The sequence below is a fragment of the Bubalus bubalis genome, chromosome 5 (genome assembly GCF_019923935.1).
Source record: "Bubalus bubalis isolate 160015118507 breed Murrah chromosome 5, NDDB_SH_1, whole genome shotgun sequence".
In the NCBI taxonomy this organism is placed as follows: Eukaryota; Metazoa; Chordata; class Mammalia; order Artiodactyla; family Bovidae; genus Bubalus; species Bubalus bubalis.
In genome coordinates, this window is record NC_059161.1 from 113,830,874 (window position 1) to 113,846,870 (window position 15,997).

Sequence of the window (15,997 nt, forward strand, 5' to 3'; positions counted from 1 at the left end):
GGGCATGCAGAGAGCCTGGAAGGTGGTGAGTGGAGTCTGCGCCTGAGGCCTTCGCTGAGCAAGCTGGTGCGGAGGACCCCGGCCTTTATCACCAAGGCTGCCTCCTCTTGTGGACCACAGATTCCATGCCTGGCTTACTGCTGTCCCCAGATAAAGCGGGTTCTAACCCGGACAGTGCTGGTAGCTGGACTAATGCCCTCTACTCTCAGCCTGGCCTTTCCTCCCTTCCTTTGGTGGTGAAGGCACGAGGGAGGGCATTTAGGTCTGAAATCTGCTAGAGAGACCCCCACAGGCAGCCTCTCAGCTGAGCGGGACTTGGCTCAGGACGTGGCATGCGTGTTCGTGTTCCCAGCACCCACGGCTGGAGGCAGGCAGGGGTGTGTCTGGCAGCATGCGTTTGGGAGAAGCTGAGGAGGGGATGTGTGGGAAGAGAGTCAGCTTTCAGCTGCTGGCCCCAAGCTCGTCTCGTGTGCTGACCCGGAGCTGCCAGGTCCCAGGGCTGGTGGTGGTTTCAGGTTTGAGGTTCTGAGACAGAGAGCTAGGATCCAGTTACCCAAAGGAGCAAAGGCTGCCTGGCTGGGAGATGCTGAACCCCAGCCTCTCTCTGGCTGGCCTCTCCTGGCTCAGAGCCCTGTGCTCTCCATCCTCAGATCTCTCTGCCTCAGGCCTGGCTGTCAGGGCTTTGCTGCGCTGAGTGGGTGGGAGTGGACCTGGCCCACAGGGAGAGCCGCAGTCCTTCCCCTGCTCCCTAACCCTCTCCAGTCCTCTGCCTCCTTGGGCTAGGCCAGGGTCCCAGGGCAGCTCTCTCCTGTCTGTGCCCAGTGATGGGTAAAGCAGTTTGTGTAAGAGAGTAAATGTGAATTGTGGAAAGAGCCGTCATTGGTGCTAGCTGCTAGAAGTGCCTGCACACATCTGTGTGTGTGTGCCTGCCTGTGTGTGCAACTGTGTGTATGCGTATGCACATGAATGTAGCAGACAGGAGACCCAGAGTCTCCAGGCGCAAGGTGGGGCATCTTTCCTGTCTGATTGCTGTTGGCCGTGGGTGGCAGTGAGGCTGGACTTGGAGCAGACACCCATCTTTTCCCACCCTCTGCTCCACACATGCGTATGGACAGCTCAGAAGCTCCCAAAGTTGGAGGCTCAGCCCTGGGGCTGGGTTGAAGGGAGACTGAGCTCTGAGAGAAAGCCTCAGTGGGGGACACACACAGGCAGAGCCAGGGGACGCAGAAGACAGGTCTGACTTGCTAAGAGGTGGCTCTGACCTTGGCTACCCAGTAGCCCAGACTCCTGAATGGAGAAGGGACTTGGTCCCTGGGGGTTGGGAGCTGGGTGCAGAGGCAGCTTGTAGCCTGGTCCTGCCGGGGCACTGCCCAAGGGAGCCAGCTCAGCCTGCCTGAGGCAGCTGACCTATTTTTCTTAGGAATCTTCCTGCTTTTCTGTTCTCTCTTGCGTGATTAAGCAGGAGACTGGTGAGCAGAGTCAGGGCCTCCAGAAGAGTTTTGGAGAACAATTCCTTGTGGGCCAGGCTACAAGCAAGGTCCCAGCCAGCCTGCCTGTTCTTCTGAAAGGGTGGTGACTGGGTGGTGCCCTCTGCCCGCCCTCACCCCCTAGCTCCCTCCCGGTCCAGGCCCCTGGCCAGCTGGGCTGTGGCAGGTAATACACTGTCCAGGTAACATGCAGGAGCTGCTGTCCTGGTTTTCCGGCTTCCAAGTAGGGAGTGCTGACGCTTCATTGTGAGCAGACTCGGGCTTCGATCCCCTGCTTACTTTTGTCCACCTGGCGCCTCACCTGAGGCCCTCCCCAGCTTAGCTTGGGGGTACTTGGACCAGGCCCACGCCAGCGGTGGGCAGGGTGGGTGTGGCTGGGCCTCTCTGCGGAGGAGCTGCTGCAGGAGCAGAGCTGAGGTTGGATTACTGACTGCTTCCTGCCAGTGGCTCCTGGGGAACAGGCTCTTGGAAATACAATCTAGCCGAGAGCAAATTAAGGTGGCTAATAGCTGCTGCCTCCTGGGCTGCCTGGGCTGGAGAGTTAGGGAGGAGAGGCACCCACGGAGGAAGGGTGTCCTATCCCTCCCCAATGCCTTGTTATATGATGCGAGGGCCAGTTTGGGCTCACCTGATCTCTGACTTCTACCCTCAGAGGTTGATGGGGAGTGGGGGCAGAAGAATAGCTACAGGGAGACCTTAAAAGGTGGGGACTTCTCCAAGGACCTCCTAGGTGGGGTGTGGGGGTCCTGGCTGGAGGCAGAATATCCCAGTGACCTCTGGCCCACCATCTGCAAAGGACACCCAGGGTGCAGCCTTATGTGGACATGGCTGTTTCTCCATCTCACACTTGGCTATATGTGTGTGGAGTCTCTCCTCTGCTTTCCTCATGCAAGCCTCTGGGTCTGCATCTCCCGGGTGGGGGTAGTGGGGGAAAGGACGTTCCAGGGGAGCCCGATTCAAGCTTCCTGGGATCTCCTGGAACCCCCTGGCTTGTCACAGAGGAGCGACTGGGGGACTATTGGGGGCTGTGCCTGTTTTGGACTCAGCAGGGATTATTTTTAGGCTGGCAGATGGAGGTGGCGGTGGCTGTCGCTGGTATTATTAGACAACAGGCCTGTGGTTTGGGAGTCTGGTGCCCGAGGGGGCGGGGGAAGGGGGGAGCCTCCCTGGGGACGTGTACTCACTCACTGAGGCGGGGAGGTCTCCCTGTACCACAGATAGACAGAGCCGGAGCTCCTGGGTCCCAGGCAGAGTGGGCTCAGCCCTGCACCCACAGCTGCCTACTGACCCAGGCCTGCCCTGCTGGCCTTCTTGGGTTCAGGACTGCAGGGGTCTGGCTGTGAGAACCTGTCCTGAGTGCACTGTGGAGGGGCTGGCCTCCGACTCAGGGGACAGAGGGGAGGGGGCTGCTTCTTGGGTCAGTGTGGGAGGGGCCTTATGCCTTGGTACCTAGCCTGTGGCGGGGGGCAAGTGGGGGCAAAGGGGAGACAGGACAGCTGGAACCTGCCCCTACCTCATTGCCCCCCACACCCCCCGCCAGCCGCTGGCCCAGCCAGGGGACAGAGATGGTGGTACGTCTGTCGGATGGGTGTTGGGGTCCCACAAGGACCTGGTATGTAGTAGTGACCTAGAGGAAGCTGGTTTGTCTGGCGGCTGGCCCTCCCTGCCTGGTTCCCAGACCTTGGCTGCTGCCACCAGATTTTGCAGTCTTGCTGCCTCTCTTCCCCCAGCCCTGCCCCTGGAAGAGCTCCAGCTTGGGACGAGGGGTGGGGGCCGTGCCAGGCTGTGGAGGGCTCGTGGTCCTGTGCTCACAGGGATCCAGTGGCAGCCCTGGACCTGGCGACCTGCCGGGCACCACCTGGCCCAGAGAGCAGGAGGTCTGCACCCTGTGGGCTTTCAGAAAGGTTAGCCAGACCACGGGGCACCTCCTCCTCCTGTGTCCTCTCTCTCTACCAGGGAGCGCTGGGCAAAACCCCAAAGTGCAGATTTGCTCTGCTCCTCCGGGTACAGCTGGGTCCTGCCATCTCTGAAAAGGGTGCATGGAATCCAGGACACCTCGTGCTCCCTGCGGTGCTCACCCTGCGGGTGCCAGAGTCCCCTTGAGGCTGCTGCAGGCCTCTGTGGTGGGGAGGGGTCTGGGGCCTCCCCTCCGGAAGCCCTTGCCCTTTGGGCACCATCCATCTCTGCCTTCCCACCCCCTTCTTCCTCCTCCCTACTGCTCCTGGGGCCTGGCTCTGTCCCCTCCTGACTTTCCTGATTCTCCATCCTCTGAAGGCCTGTGTCTCTGTGTCCCTGGCAGAATCCTGGGTGCCCTTGACCTCTCTCTCTGTCTCTGTCTCTGCTTGTCTCTTCATATCTGACCGTCTGTCTCCATTCTTGCCCCTGGAATCTCTTTTGCTCTTGACTTGGGTTGTGTCCTAGGTTGAAGGCATTTCTCTCCTCCATCAAACCCCTCTTCCATCTCTGCTGCCAGCCTGTTTACTTTTTTTTTTTTTTTGCAGCAAGCTTTTCTGGAGAAAGTGTTTTATTAGACATGCTTTGGCTCAGAAAGGCTCAGGCTGAGGGGGAAGTACTCGTGGGTGATGGGTGAGAGCACACGCAGAGTGTGTGTGTGTGTGTGTGTGTGTGTTGAGATGAGGAAAGCTGATAAATATTTTAGGATTCTGAAAGCCAGGAAGACTGGCCTGAGTGCGGGGGCTGGGACAGGGCCTCCCACTCCACTGCCTTCATCCTGGAAGCCCATCTGTTTTGGCTTTGCTCACTGTCTCTGTGCTGCTGGTCTCACCATGTCTTCTTCCAGCTGCTGTCTCTGGCGGAGGGACGTGGGAAGAGCTGTGGGGTGGGGCCCAGGTCTGGCTGGGTCTCAGGTGGGGTGCGCAGCCCTGAGCCTGGGTGGGTGTGGAAGAGGCCACCTCGTTGCCCAGTTGCTGTGTGGAGAATGAGGCAGTCAAGGTCTTGCCTCCCAGAGCCTCCAGAACCTTTTCTATGAGAGGAGAGCAAGCAACCCTGCCCCCTGCCCCAGGTGGCCACCCCTGGGAGGCACCCCCTCCTCTTGCCCTGGCTCTTGTAGTTCCTCTTCTTTCCTCTAAAGTCTGCACGCTCACATGTACATGTGTACACACATGCACTCATGTGCACATATGTCTGTTCTTTGCCCACCCCTCCAGGGCCCAGGGTCAGCCTTTGTGCCAGGGTGCTCTGAGGCAGGCCCAGTCCCTGCCTGGTGCCCCCACGGGATGGGATGGGGGCTGGGAGGAGCCTGCTACACTTTCCCTGAGGGGCTGGAATTTAGCCTTTGCCTAAAGCAGGTCTGGGAGGGTTGGGAAACCTGCTGGGGCCTCAGGCAGGTGAGGGCAACACTGTGCTCTGCTCCAAAAATACTCTGTGATCTTAGCTCTTTCTCTAGAAAACAGTGATGTCACCAGTAGCCAATCAGCTTCCAGAAGAGTTGCCTCCTCCTTCTTCCGCAATTTGCGGGAGGAGGAGAGGGAGCTGGAGCGGGAGGGAGAGAAGGAGAGGCCGACAGAGACATGGACCTGGAGAGGCAGAGCACACAAGCACACAGGGGCCAGGCAGCAGAAAAGCAAAACCCTTTCCCCAGCATAGTCGAACGGAACCCCACATGTACCCTCCCACCCCAACACACGCTGATAGAGTCATACAAAGAAGGGGAGCAGGTAGACAGCATAACCCATGTGGGTGGGAGCTAGAGAGAGACAGAGACACAGAGAGACAGACATGGAGGAGGAGCCAGAGAGAGATGGACACAGGAGAGACACTGGAGAGAGAGAGACAGAACCAAATAGAAAGACACATAGAAAGAGCCAGATACACAGAGACACAAGGGACAGCCAGACAGAGGTGCCTGGCAGGAGCCCACAGGGGTCAGAGGTGTGCGCAGAGTCAGGCCAGAGCCTCAGTGGAGCAGCCGCTGTCCGTGGTGCTGCCTGGAGGGGCCCAGCCGGCTCTGGAGGGGAGGGGCGGGGTCTGGTGGGTTGTGTGGGTGCTGGGAGGGAAGGCAGGGGGAGGGGCCTCCCAGCGAGCTCTTTCACTGGGAAGGAAGGTGGACAAGGTGACTTTGGTGTGGCAGCCCGAGTCAGGCTGGAGGTGGGGCTGCAGACCTGGTGCGGAGCCTGGGTTAACCTGTTCTCTCTGGGGCTGGGGCTGGGGCTGGGGCTGGGGGGTGTGGGCCTCTCCCTGCCTCACCTCCCCTCCCTTCCAGTCCCTTTCTGGAGGATGTTAGTGCCTTATCCAGCCATGTGCTTTGTCCTCTGCCAGGTAGGGGTGGTCCCCTTAGCTGGCTGAGGCTAGTGGCCCCAGAGTCCCCCTCCCATGTCCCCAGCATCCTGCGGTCTGGATGGTGATGTCTGGGGCTTCTCCTGCTGATAGACTTGGGGCTTGTACACTGGAGGGATGGAGGCCCCTCCCGCTCCCTCCTCTGCGGCAGGCGAGGCGGGCAGAGGGAGGAGGGGCAGAGAGGCCAGCTCAGGCCGGTGGGGTTTTCCCTCTGGCGATGCCAGGAGCAGCCTCTGCTCAGCTTGTTGGGGATTCCCCGCTCCTGTGTGGAACGCTCTTGTTTGGTGCTGTGAACATCAGGCTGAGCTGGGGGTGGGGCGTGGGAGGACGCCGGCTCTGAGTCTCCCCGCTGTGCTCTAGCAGGAAGCATCCTGGTGCAAGAAGAGGTCCCCATTCACCCTTGGCTGCAGTGCCTGACTGGACCTTGGTGTCCACAGAGGGGCCGAGGCCCCTCTACCTTCTCAGTGGCCACCCTCCTCAGAGCTGGTAGGAGTGTCACTGGGAAAAGGCATGGTCGGGCTGTGCTCTTCAGGGTTGGGAGGGCAGAGGTAGTCTCTGGGACAGCCGGGCAGGATCTCCTGGCTTCTCCTTTCCTGCGTCCCAACGTAGCTGTCCCGCTAGGTGCCCACGGCCTGCGAGAGGAGCCCGAGTTCGTGACCGCAAGGGCTGGCGAGAGCGTGGTCCTGCGATGCGACGTGGTCCACCCGGTGACGGGGCAGCCCCCGCCCTATGTCGTGGAGTGGTTCAAGTTCGGGGTGCCTATCCCCATCTTCATCAAGTTCGGCTACTACCCGCCTCATGTGGACCCTGAATATGCAGGTAAGGGCTGCCCCATTGCCCTGGCTTCCCGCCTGGCTCCGGGGGGGTCCCCGCCCTGTCCCTCTTGCCTGTGTCTTGTAACCTCTCGTCCTTTCCGATGGGCCTCTTATCTCTGTTTTCCAGTCGCTGCCTCTGTCCTCCCATCCTTTGCACTCTGGTAGGTTTTAATTAAGTGGCGAGAGGAGAGGGACAAGGAGGTGGGGCAGACACAGGGCTTCCTGAACAGCCTCACCGATCCGCAGGGGGCCCTGCGGATCCGGAGGCCAGAGGAGAAGGGAGGCCCAGAGCCCGCCGCGTGGGAGAGGAGGCCGGCTGGAGGGCAGCTCAGTAGAAGCAGCTGAGTCAGAGCCTCGGCAGGCAGCCACGGGGTTTGCTCTGTCTGGCTTCGCCCACACCCTCCCTCTGGCTCTGAAGTTGGGGCCTCTCGTCCTCGGTGGAGGGAGCGTCTGGGCACCCACTCTGCCTCCTCCTCCTGGCCCCCTGTGTCTTGTTCTGCAATGACTCCTGCCAGTTGGGCCTCACTGAGTCACTGCCAAGGGCCTGCCCACCAGGGAGGAGGGCATGGGGCAGTGTGAGTGTGTGCTCGGGTGTGTGTGTGTGTGGGTGTGTGTGTGCGCTGGGGTTTAAAGGAAGAGAGGAAGCTGGCAGGACATGGGTTTTATCTTTACCTCTGGGCTCTGAGGTCTGCCTTGCATTTTTGTCAGCTTCTATTTCTCTCTCTCTCTCTGCCCTTCTGTCTCCTCCTGTGTCTGTGTCTCTCCGGCCCTGGTTGGTTGGGACTGTCTGATTTGTAGGCAGATTGCCAGTGTCTAAAACACAAGGAGGAAAGCAGAGGAGGTCGTGACATTGGGGCGAGGAATGGGCTGGACTGAGGGAGGACCCGGAGGGCACTCTGGGGAAGGGGTCTGAGTTAGGGAGGGTGGCTCGGAGTAGATTAGTGCTCTACCTGCCAGCTGCTCTGTGTTCTCAGGCTACGTGCAACCCCCACTCCAGCCAAGCTTGGGGCCTGGGCTCTGTCTGGACCAGTCCTCTCTGCTCTCTGGCCCCAGCGGCAGGACTGGGAGGGGATGTCAGCACCCTGTCCCTGGTGGCCTCTCCCCTGGCTGCTGTAGGGAAGCCATACAGACAGGGTGCTGGGCGTGGCAGCCACGGGGACCCCTGGGATAGGATGTTGCTCAGCCTGGCTGGAGGTTCCCAGGGCCACTCATCCTCTCCTATCGCACCTCAGCAGAGCTCCTTCCTCTCTTCCGCCCCTAGAGAATGGGACAGTGCAGGGAACTGAAGCCTTCTTGGTGCAGCTGGTGGGCAGAGAGAGCAGGGCTTTTGGGGCCGCCCTGCCCTGGGCCTGCCTGCCCTGGGTTGGGGTCGAGGGAGGCTGTCCCTGTGGGGCTAGGGCTGCAGGGGGCAGCGCCCTGCCCTGACCCTCTTGGTCTCTCTCCACAGGCCGTGCGAGCCTCCACGACAAGGCATCCCTGCGGCTGGAGCAGGTGCGTGCCGAGGATCAGGGCTGGTACGAGTGCAAGGTGCTCCTACTCGACCAGCAGTACGACACCTTCCACAACGGCAGCTGGGTGCATCTCACCATCCACGGTGCGCGGTGTGTGGGTTGTGTGCCTGCATGCGAGCGTGTTCGGTGTGTGTCCTGCGTGTGCTTGAGCCTTCTCCCCATGCCCCTGGGACTCAGCCCCTGACTGTAGCCTGCCCTGGAGACCCTGGTGCAGCTGCGCCCCAAGTTCCTCAGCCTTCTTGGAGACCCTGGCCTGGCCCACCGGTCAGATACCAGCCACACCCCTGGCCCCTTGGGTGTCCTGGAGTCCCAGAGGCCAGGCAGCTCCTGACAGATGGTGGTCACCATGGGTGGGGGCTGGAACTGGGTTCTGGAATCCAGGAGGGTTGAGCATCTGCAGGGTGGATTCTAGGGCAGTTGCAGGAAGACCCTCTTCAGGGATCCCCTGTTAGAGCCTTCCTTTAGTCCATTTGCCTGAGTAACCATTGAGCGTCAGCCAGCCATTGAGCTGCAACTGATGGGCAGCAGCAGGATAAACCCAGGGCTGGGTGGCAATCCTGCTGGTCCCGGCCTGGAGGGTAACCCTTCCAGTGCTAGTGGGTACTTACTTCCTGGGGTGAAGGGTGATGGTCTCTCACAGGGCCAGGGTCTTTCCCAGGACCGAGGGTCCCCTGTGCCCCTGGGAGCCCCCCTTTGGGAGGGGAAATTCCCAAGGAGCCGGGAACACTGGAACCCAGAGAAAGTGGAAGAAGTGATCCCCATGGTGCAGGAGAGCAGGGTTTTTGCTTTGCTTTATTTTACTATTGATTCAGTTTGTGACATAGTGTGTTCAGCCGCCACGTGCCACACATACTGAGCTAGTTGTCAAGGCTTCAATGGCACGTGTGCTTTGGATGCCCAGGCACAGCTTAGGTCCTTGTGGGTATGATGTCTGTGACCCTGAATTCCATGCTCAGCAGAGAGGAACTGGCAGTGTCCTGGCTTGTGAGCTTCTCCCAGTTTCCACTGGCCTTGTCTCATGAGGTTGGGTCAGGTCGTGCACCTTCTGCCCTGAAAACCCATCGAGGGCCCTGGGAAAATGGTGTTTTAGCCTGAGACTGGCCTCTGGGACCAAACAGACCTAGGAATGGTGGCCCTGGGGCAGTGGTCCAGGCTGTTGACTCACTGCACGCAACCGACTCCTGTCGGTCAGTCCCCAGAGACCAACGGTGGGCTTATTTTAAACCTTGGGTGGGCTGTCCCCACTACCGGTGAGCTTTTGAGTCAACTTCCTTTCAATGCCAGCTGTTGTCTGTGCCGGGAATGAAAACTCAGCTTAATATTAGTCCAAGCAAAATGTAATTAGGAAGGTAAACCTACCGCTGATGGCACCACTGATGGAGCGCTGAGCCAAGAGCCCCCACGCTGCCTGCTTTCTTGTGCCGTCTCCCAAGGTGGGCTGATGCCGTCACAGCCCTGCCTGCCTCCCGCACATCACCGCTGGGTCCTGTCCAGGGAGTGGAGGCGGGTGGACCAGCAGGGAACACGGGCCGACGAGACTCGGCTTGTGTCGTGAGTCCACCTCATTCAGTGTCTGAGCCAGGACACCCACCTCCCCTCGCTGAGCTTCACTATTCTGTTTCCAAGAACCGTGCCTGTGTGCAGGGCTGTAGTGAAGATTCAATGAAGGGCTGCAGATGAAGACGCCTGGTGCCGTGTTTGGAAGGTCGGCTGTGCGGGGGTTACTCTCTGCAGGATACGGGTCACCCTCCCCATCACAGGAGAGAACGACCAAGTTGGGCAGCCCAGGAGGGGCCTCGGGCTGGCAGAGTCAGCCTGGGTGGTCGAAGAGCCCTTGGGAATCGACCCATGATCAACATGCGTTCATGAATGTCCACTTGGCAGGCTCTGGGGGTGTGCAGACTGAGCTCTGAAGGATCGTCAGGGGACAATCAGGTCCACAGGCGACTGCAGTATAGCTTTGGAAGCATGAGGGACAGGGACTTCTCTGAGGAAATGAGCCCTGGGCAGAGACCCTTTGGGGAAGAGGAGTTGACCAGGTGAGGGGGTCGGGGGATCAGGCCTGCAGGGTGTTCTGAGGCAGAGGGAACAGCAGGCCCGGAGGCCTGGAGGAAGCAGAGCCACCACGTTCAGGAGCCTGGCTGCTTGTTGGAATAAAGGGCTAGGCTTTAGCACTGGAGCTCAGCTCGCCATGGAATGCTTTCCCTACCAGGGCCCTGCTCCCAAGCTGAGCGACCTCACCCTCTCTTTCTCTCTCCCTCCTCCTGCATTCCGAGGTTCCTTCTGGCGTAAATACTTCCCTTATTGAAGGAAAGAGTCTGGAGCACAAACATTGCATTTCTTCCAAACTAGAATGTCAGGTATTTCTGACCGGGATCACCCTGGGAAAATGAAAAATTAGAATCACAAGTTGTCTCCTTCTCCTTCTGTGTTTTCTTCAAGGCCAGTTGGGAGGAAGCAAATCCAATTATTTCCTCATTGCATATGAAATACTAGAAAAGGCTGAGTCAGGCCTTGCTTTCTGTCAGTGAACTGCTTGGAGGAGAGGCCAGCCTATTTCTAACCTGCATGATTAATTATAGGGCATGTGTGAAAAAAGAAGAATTAAGCTGGAAATGCAGCTGGCAGGCTCACACCTAATCCGGTAAATAATCGGGAGTCAAACCATTAGTTTCCTGAAAACTTGAAATTGTTCAAAGTGCTTTTCTGATTAGCACCTAAATAATAAAGTAATTATGTAATTAGTAATTAATTTGTCACTTCAGGACATAATTTATTGTATTATCTTTTCCTTAAGCGTGACACAGAGGTAATAGAGGCCGAGGCTGTGTGAGCTGTAGTTCAAGAGCAGGCTTGGCAGCAGGACTCGGCTAGGATGGGCTCACGGGCCAGGGTAGGAGGCAGTCTGGGGCTCGGAAGCCAGGTTCCCTTGGCAAGGGCTTAGAATGTGTTTTGGGGCTTCCCTGGTGGCTCAGATGCGAAAGAAGCTGCCTACAGTGCAGGAGACCCAGGTTTGTTTCCTGGGTCAGGAAGATCCCCTGGAGAAGGGAATGACTCCCCACTCCATCATTCTTGTGAAGAATTCCATGAACAGAGGAGCCTGGCAGGCTATAGTCCATGGGGTCGCAAAGAGTCGGACATGACTGTGCGACTAACACAGAATGCGTTTTACCATCACTTTTGGTGTGTTTAACGTCAGGTTAGGATTGACTTTCTCAAAGATGTTTGTTGTGCGTGATGAAGACCGCTTCCCCGGTTACCCAGCCTTCACTCGTGGCCACCTATGTGGCCACACCGAGCGGAGCATTGGGCAGATTGTTGAAGAAGGTCATCTCACCATCATCGTGTCTTCAGTTTTATATTTGCATTTGTGTTGGTGTGTGCACGTGCGCTTGCAGGCATGCAGCTATTTCATTGCATTCATCTGTTCATTCAGCCATTTGTTGAGACTCTGTAACTTGCCACTTCAGTTCTGTTCAGTTGCTCAATCATGTCTGATTCTTTGCGATCCCATGGACTGCAGCTTGCCAGGCTTCCCTGTCCATCACCAGCTCCCGGAGCTTGCTCATGTCCATCAAGTCAGTGATGCCATCCAACCATCTTATCTTCTGTCGTCCCCATCTCCTCATGCCTTCAATCTTTCCCAGCATCAGGGGCTTTTCCAATGAGTCAGTTCTTTGCATCAGGTGGCCAAAGTATTGCAGCTTCAGCTTCAGCTTCAGCATCATTCCTTCCAGTGAACATTCAGGACTGATTTCCTTTAGAATGGACTGGTTGGATCTTGCAGTCCAAGGGATTCTCAAGAGTCATTTCCAACACCACAGTTCAAAAGCATTGATTCTTCGGCGCTCAGCTTTCTTTATGGTGCAACTCTCACTTCCATACATAAGCTGCGCTAAAAGCTGAGCACATACTGGGATTTACGGAGATCTCTGCTCTCAGGAGACTTGGTCGTAAGTGCTTTAAACTGTCTCAGGGGACAGACTGCAGCAAGTGCCTTCCTCAACCGGCTGACCAGGTGAGGCAGAGGCAGCATTTTAGCAGAGTTGTAGAAGCACCAGAAGGGTGAGATGTGAGTATGGCCCAAGAAGGGGGGATGGCAGGTGCAGCAGTCCCAGGGATGGAATTTCTTGGCATTTGTAGGAAGACACGAAGGCTGGAGCGTTGGAGTCGATTTGAGGGATGTGTGGTGGCTGGTGGACAGCTGTGACCCCTAACATTGCTTGGGCCTGGGGCTAGGCTACCTCCTAGGAGACCCCTCTCACAGCTTCTCCTTGGGGCCTCAGAAGCTCTGGGCAGCTAACAGCGATGGCAGTACTGGCAAGATAACCACCATTCAGTAGCTTTACATTTTACCAGCTCCTCTCACAGACTCTACCTGGATCATTCCTCCCATCAATGTGGAGGGCAGGGTTTTAGGTAGAGCCCAGAATAGCTGAGCCCAGGGCTACAGGGCGAATGGCTTTTGGACTTGAGCTTGGAGCCTTGAGACAAGGTCAGAAGTTCCGGCCCAGCCCGGTGTTGTGGACCCTTAGGCTGGGCCAGAAGACCCCAGGTGATTGTCCAGAGGGTTGAGGGTGATCAGGTGGCTTCTAAAAGCAGCTTCGACAGATGAGATGGGGTGTGTTAAAAGCTGATTGTTTCAACAGGGTGGGATTTTAGACAGAACTCCGAAGCAGGTGCTGGGGGAGCAATTTGGGAGGGAGTGGCCATGGCTGGGCTGGGAGAAGATGTAGGATTGTTTCTTCAGGGTCTAGATGATACCACGTCACCTGGTTTGTGATCCACGTTAGGCCTGATGGGGCTCAGATGGTGTATGGCCTGCAACTGTGGGCCTGGCTGGGCTGGGGTTATGGAAAGATGGGTCTCTGGATGGTCGAGGTGTGAAGGGCTGCAGGTATATGGATGCCTCGTTTATCTCCATGTCCCTGGAGCCTCTGGGGCACCCTGTGGTGCTGGACAAACAGTCCTTTATTTGGAATTAGGTGGATACAAAAGGGAAAGTTTAGAATTGGGATCCAGCCAGACTGTTGAGTTCCAGGTCTCCCTTCCAGAAGGCAGGTGGGCAGAGCCTGTCTCCTACTTACCTCCTGCCTCCAGGAGTGCCCTGGACTTGTGGGGTGGGCCCCGGAGCAGGGTGCCCGTGTGCGGGATGGACAGCTGACCAGCCCGCCCCGTGCCTTCGGTCTCTTGCAGCTCCTCCCACCTTTACAGAAACACCCCCCCAGTACATTGAGGCCAAGGAGGGTGGTAGCGTCACCATGACCTGCACAGCTTTTGGGAATCCCAAGCCCATTGTCACCTGGCTGAAGGAGGGGACACTCCTAGGTGCTAGCAACAAGTACCAGGTGAGTGTGGGTCTGTCGTGGGCCACTGCACCCCCTCCTTGCTGCCCCCCGCCTCCTGTCCTGCCACCAATTCACCTTTGCAGAGGTGCAGGTGGGGCTGGAGGCGGCAGGCGGACTGGGAGGTACCTGTGACCTTGGAGGTTCCTCAGTGCACAGGCCCCGAGGCCCCCTCCACCTGGGAAGGCGTCGGTGGGGCCCAGGGTGGGAGCTGAGTCCATCTCCTTGGCTCCAGGTGAGTGAGGGCAGCCTGACGGTGACGTCGGTCAGTCGGGAGGACAGAGGCGCCTACACCTGCCGCGCATACAGCATCCAGGGGGAGGCGGTGCACACCACCCACCTGCTCGTCCAAGGTGAGGCCTCTTGAAGGGAGTCCTGGCCCCACTGAGCTGAGGGTCTTCCCAGGGTGTGGGTGGCTTAGCTGGGGATGGTAGGGAACCGGGTGGGGTCTCATCCCTGTGTTGTGGGCTCCCTTGGTGGCCCTCAGTGGCCCTCCCATGGGGTGGCGGGAGGCGCCATGCCGACTGGGTTTCTGGTTTCTCTGAATGCCCAGGTGGTGTCCTGTGGTGTCTCCACCTTTCCCGGGGGAGGACTGCCCCCTCCCCCACCAGACTTCATCCTCTGGTGACTGCCTTAATAAGTAAGGGTTTGAATTGAGTCCAACCCCAGAGGCTTAAATAACATGAAGGGCATTTGGCAGGGCTGGCGTCTGTGGGGTCAGCACCTGTGATGCTCTGCCTGGGGCCCTGAGCCCCCCAGAAGGGGTGGCCTCTGTCCACCTGCTCCACTTCCCCCACCCCTGCTGGAGGGAGCCGGGGGGGTGGCTGCACCTGGCCTCCTGACTTGGGCGAGAGCTGGTGACAGCCACAGGGTGTCTGGAAAGTCAGCACCAGGGCTGCTGGAACTCCAGCCATGTCCTCTGCTTCTCCTGCCTCCTCTCCCTGATGCCCCTCCACCTGTGGTCAGCCTCTTACTCCTCTAGAGGCAAGCTGGTTCCTTTTGTGGGTCGAGAGAGTGGTCTTCCTCCTTGCCGTGTGTTTGTATCTATGGAGGGGTTAGTTGGCTATTCAGGGGGCCAGGTTGGCAGAGGGGCTGTGCATGGGTGGGTGTCTGCCACGGGCTGTGTGCGGCCACACTTCTGGACCCCGTGCATCCTTGGGACCTGCAGGGTGAGTAAGAACCTGAGCACAGGCAGCAGCTGGATCCATCTCCATGACAGTTGCCCAGTTGTGCTGCCTGCTTCTGGACCAGTGCTGGCCCAGTCACTCCTGGGGCTGGGGCGCCCCTTTCTGGGGGGCAGAGCCCCTGCAGCTGGTGCTGTGGTCCCTCCTGCCCCAGGAGAGGTCACATTTGTCCCTGTCCCCCAGGGCCTCCCTTCATCGTCTCCCCTCCTGAGAACATCACTGTCAACATCTCCCAGGACGCGCTGCTCACCTGCCGGGCAGAGGCCTACCCCGGCAACCTCACCTACACCTGGTACTGGCAGGATGAGAATGTCTACTTCCAGAAGTGAGTGCACGCCCTGCCCTGAGCCCAGCCAGGCCTCCTGGGGGCGAGGCTTCCCAGCAGGGACTGCCCTTGGGCTCTGGGAGCTGGCTGGGATGGGAGGGTGGGCTGGGGTCCCCTTCCTGCGCTCCATGCGCTGAGACCAGTGTCAGTGTGGGGGGCACCTATCCCACGCATTAGCCATGGGGAGGACTCCCGGGCACACTGCCCTGGCATCGCATGGAAGACCCTCTCCTCCATGTGTCCTGTGTCCCTGCAGCGACCTGAAGCTGCGGGTGCGGATCCTCATCGACGGGACCCTGATCATCTTCCGGGTGAAGCCGGAGGACGCGGGGAAGTACACCTGCGTGCCCAGCAACAGCCTGGGGCGCTCGCCCTCGGCCTCGGCGTACCTCACTGTGCAGTGTGAGTGGGCGCACTGGCCATGCTGGGGACGGGAGGGTGGCCTCGGGGAAGGTGGGCAGAGGAGGGGCCAGGGCGAGGGAGGGGGTCAGCCCTGGAGGAAGCCCTGCCAGGGTTGGTTAGTGCAGGTGAATGGAGCCCGCTCTGGGTCCTTCTCCCGGCCATGCAGTTGTCCCTGTCCACTGATCCATCCCGCCAGCCTCACCCTGGCTGGGCTCAGGGCCAGGATGGCCTTCCGGACACTGTCCTCGTGCTGGTGCTGGCCAGCTCCTCTGTTTGCACCTGGAATGAGGTGCTTTTTCTCACTATCTGAGGGCGTGTGGCTCACACCTGGTGGGGCGACTGTCCTGCCAGCTCTCTGCTCCCCCGCCGTATTGATAAGGGGCACAGGCCCTCTCCCAGTGGCTCATCCATTCCTGCCAGCACCAGGCCCCTCTGGGCCTTCCCTCTGCAGCTCTTGGGGCTGCCCGAGACCCACAGCGGCCGAGGGCGTCTGTGCAGCATCGTTCAGCTTGCTGGTTGTGGTGGGGAGAGGAAGTGTGATGAGGGCTCGTCCCTCCCTCCTGATTGGCCGATGGCTCTGTCACTCAGGCAACATGGTCCCCTCTTGATGTGGTAGATGACAGGCACTCCAT

The 15,997-nt window shown here is 58.8% G+C and overlaps 1 protein-coding gene across 6 annotated transcripts in view; it reads left to right on the forward strand.

Annotated features, from left to right (window-relative positions):
- Positions 1-15,997, forward strand: part of IGSF9B (immunoglobulin superfamily member 9B) — a 50,268-nt gene that overhangs the window by 2,688 nt on the left and 31,583 nt on the right. For all 6 annotated transcript variants that reach the window (XM_044943566.2, XM_044943567.2, XM_025286414.3 and 3 more), the window contains exons 2-7: positions 6,405-6,602; positions 8,046-8,192; positions 13,306-13,457; positions 13,690-13,807; positions 14,822-14,963; positions 15,220-15,365. In XM_044943566.2, coding sequence (XP_044799501.2) covers positions 6,405-6,602; positions 8,046-8,192; positions 13,306-13,457; positions 13,690-13,807; positions 14,822-14,963; positions 15,220-15,365 — 903 coding nt within the window. The remainder of the gene's footprint in view (positions 1-6,404; positions 6,603-8,045; positions 8,193-13,305; positions 13,458-13,689; positions 13,808-14,821; positions 14,964-15,219; positions 15,366-15,997) is intronic.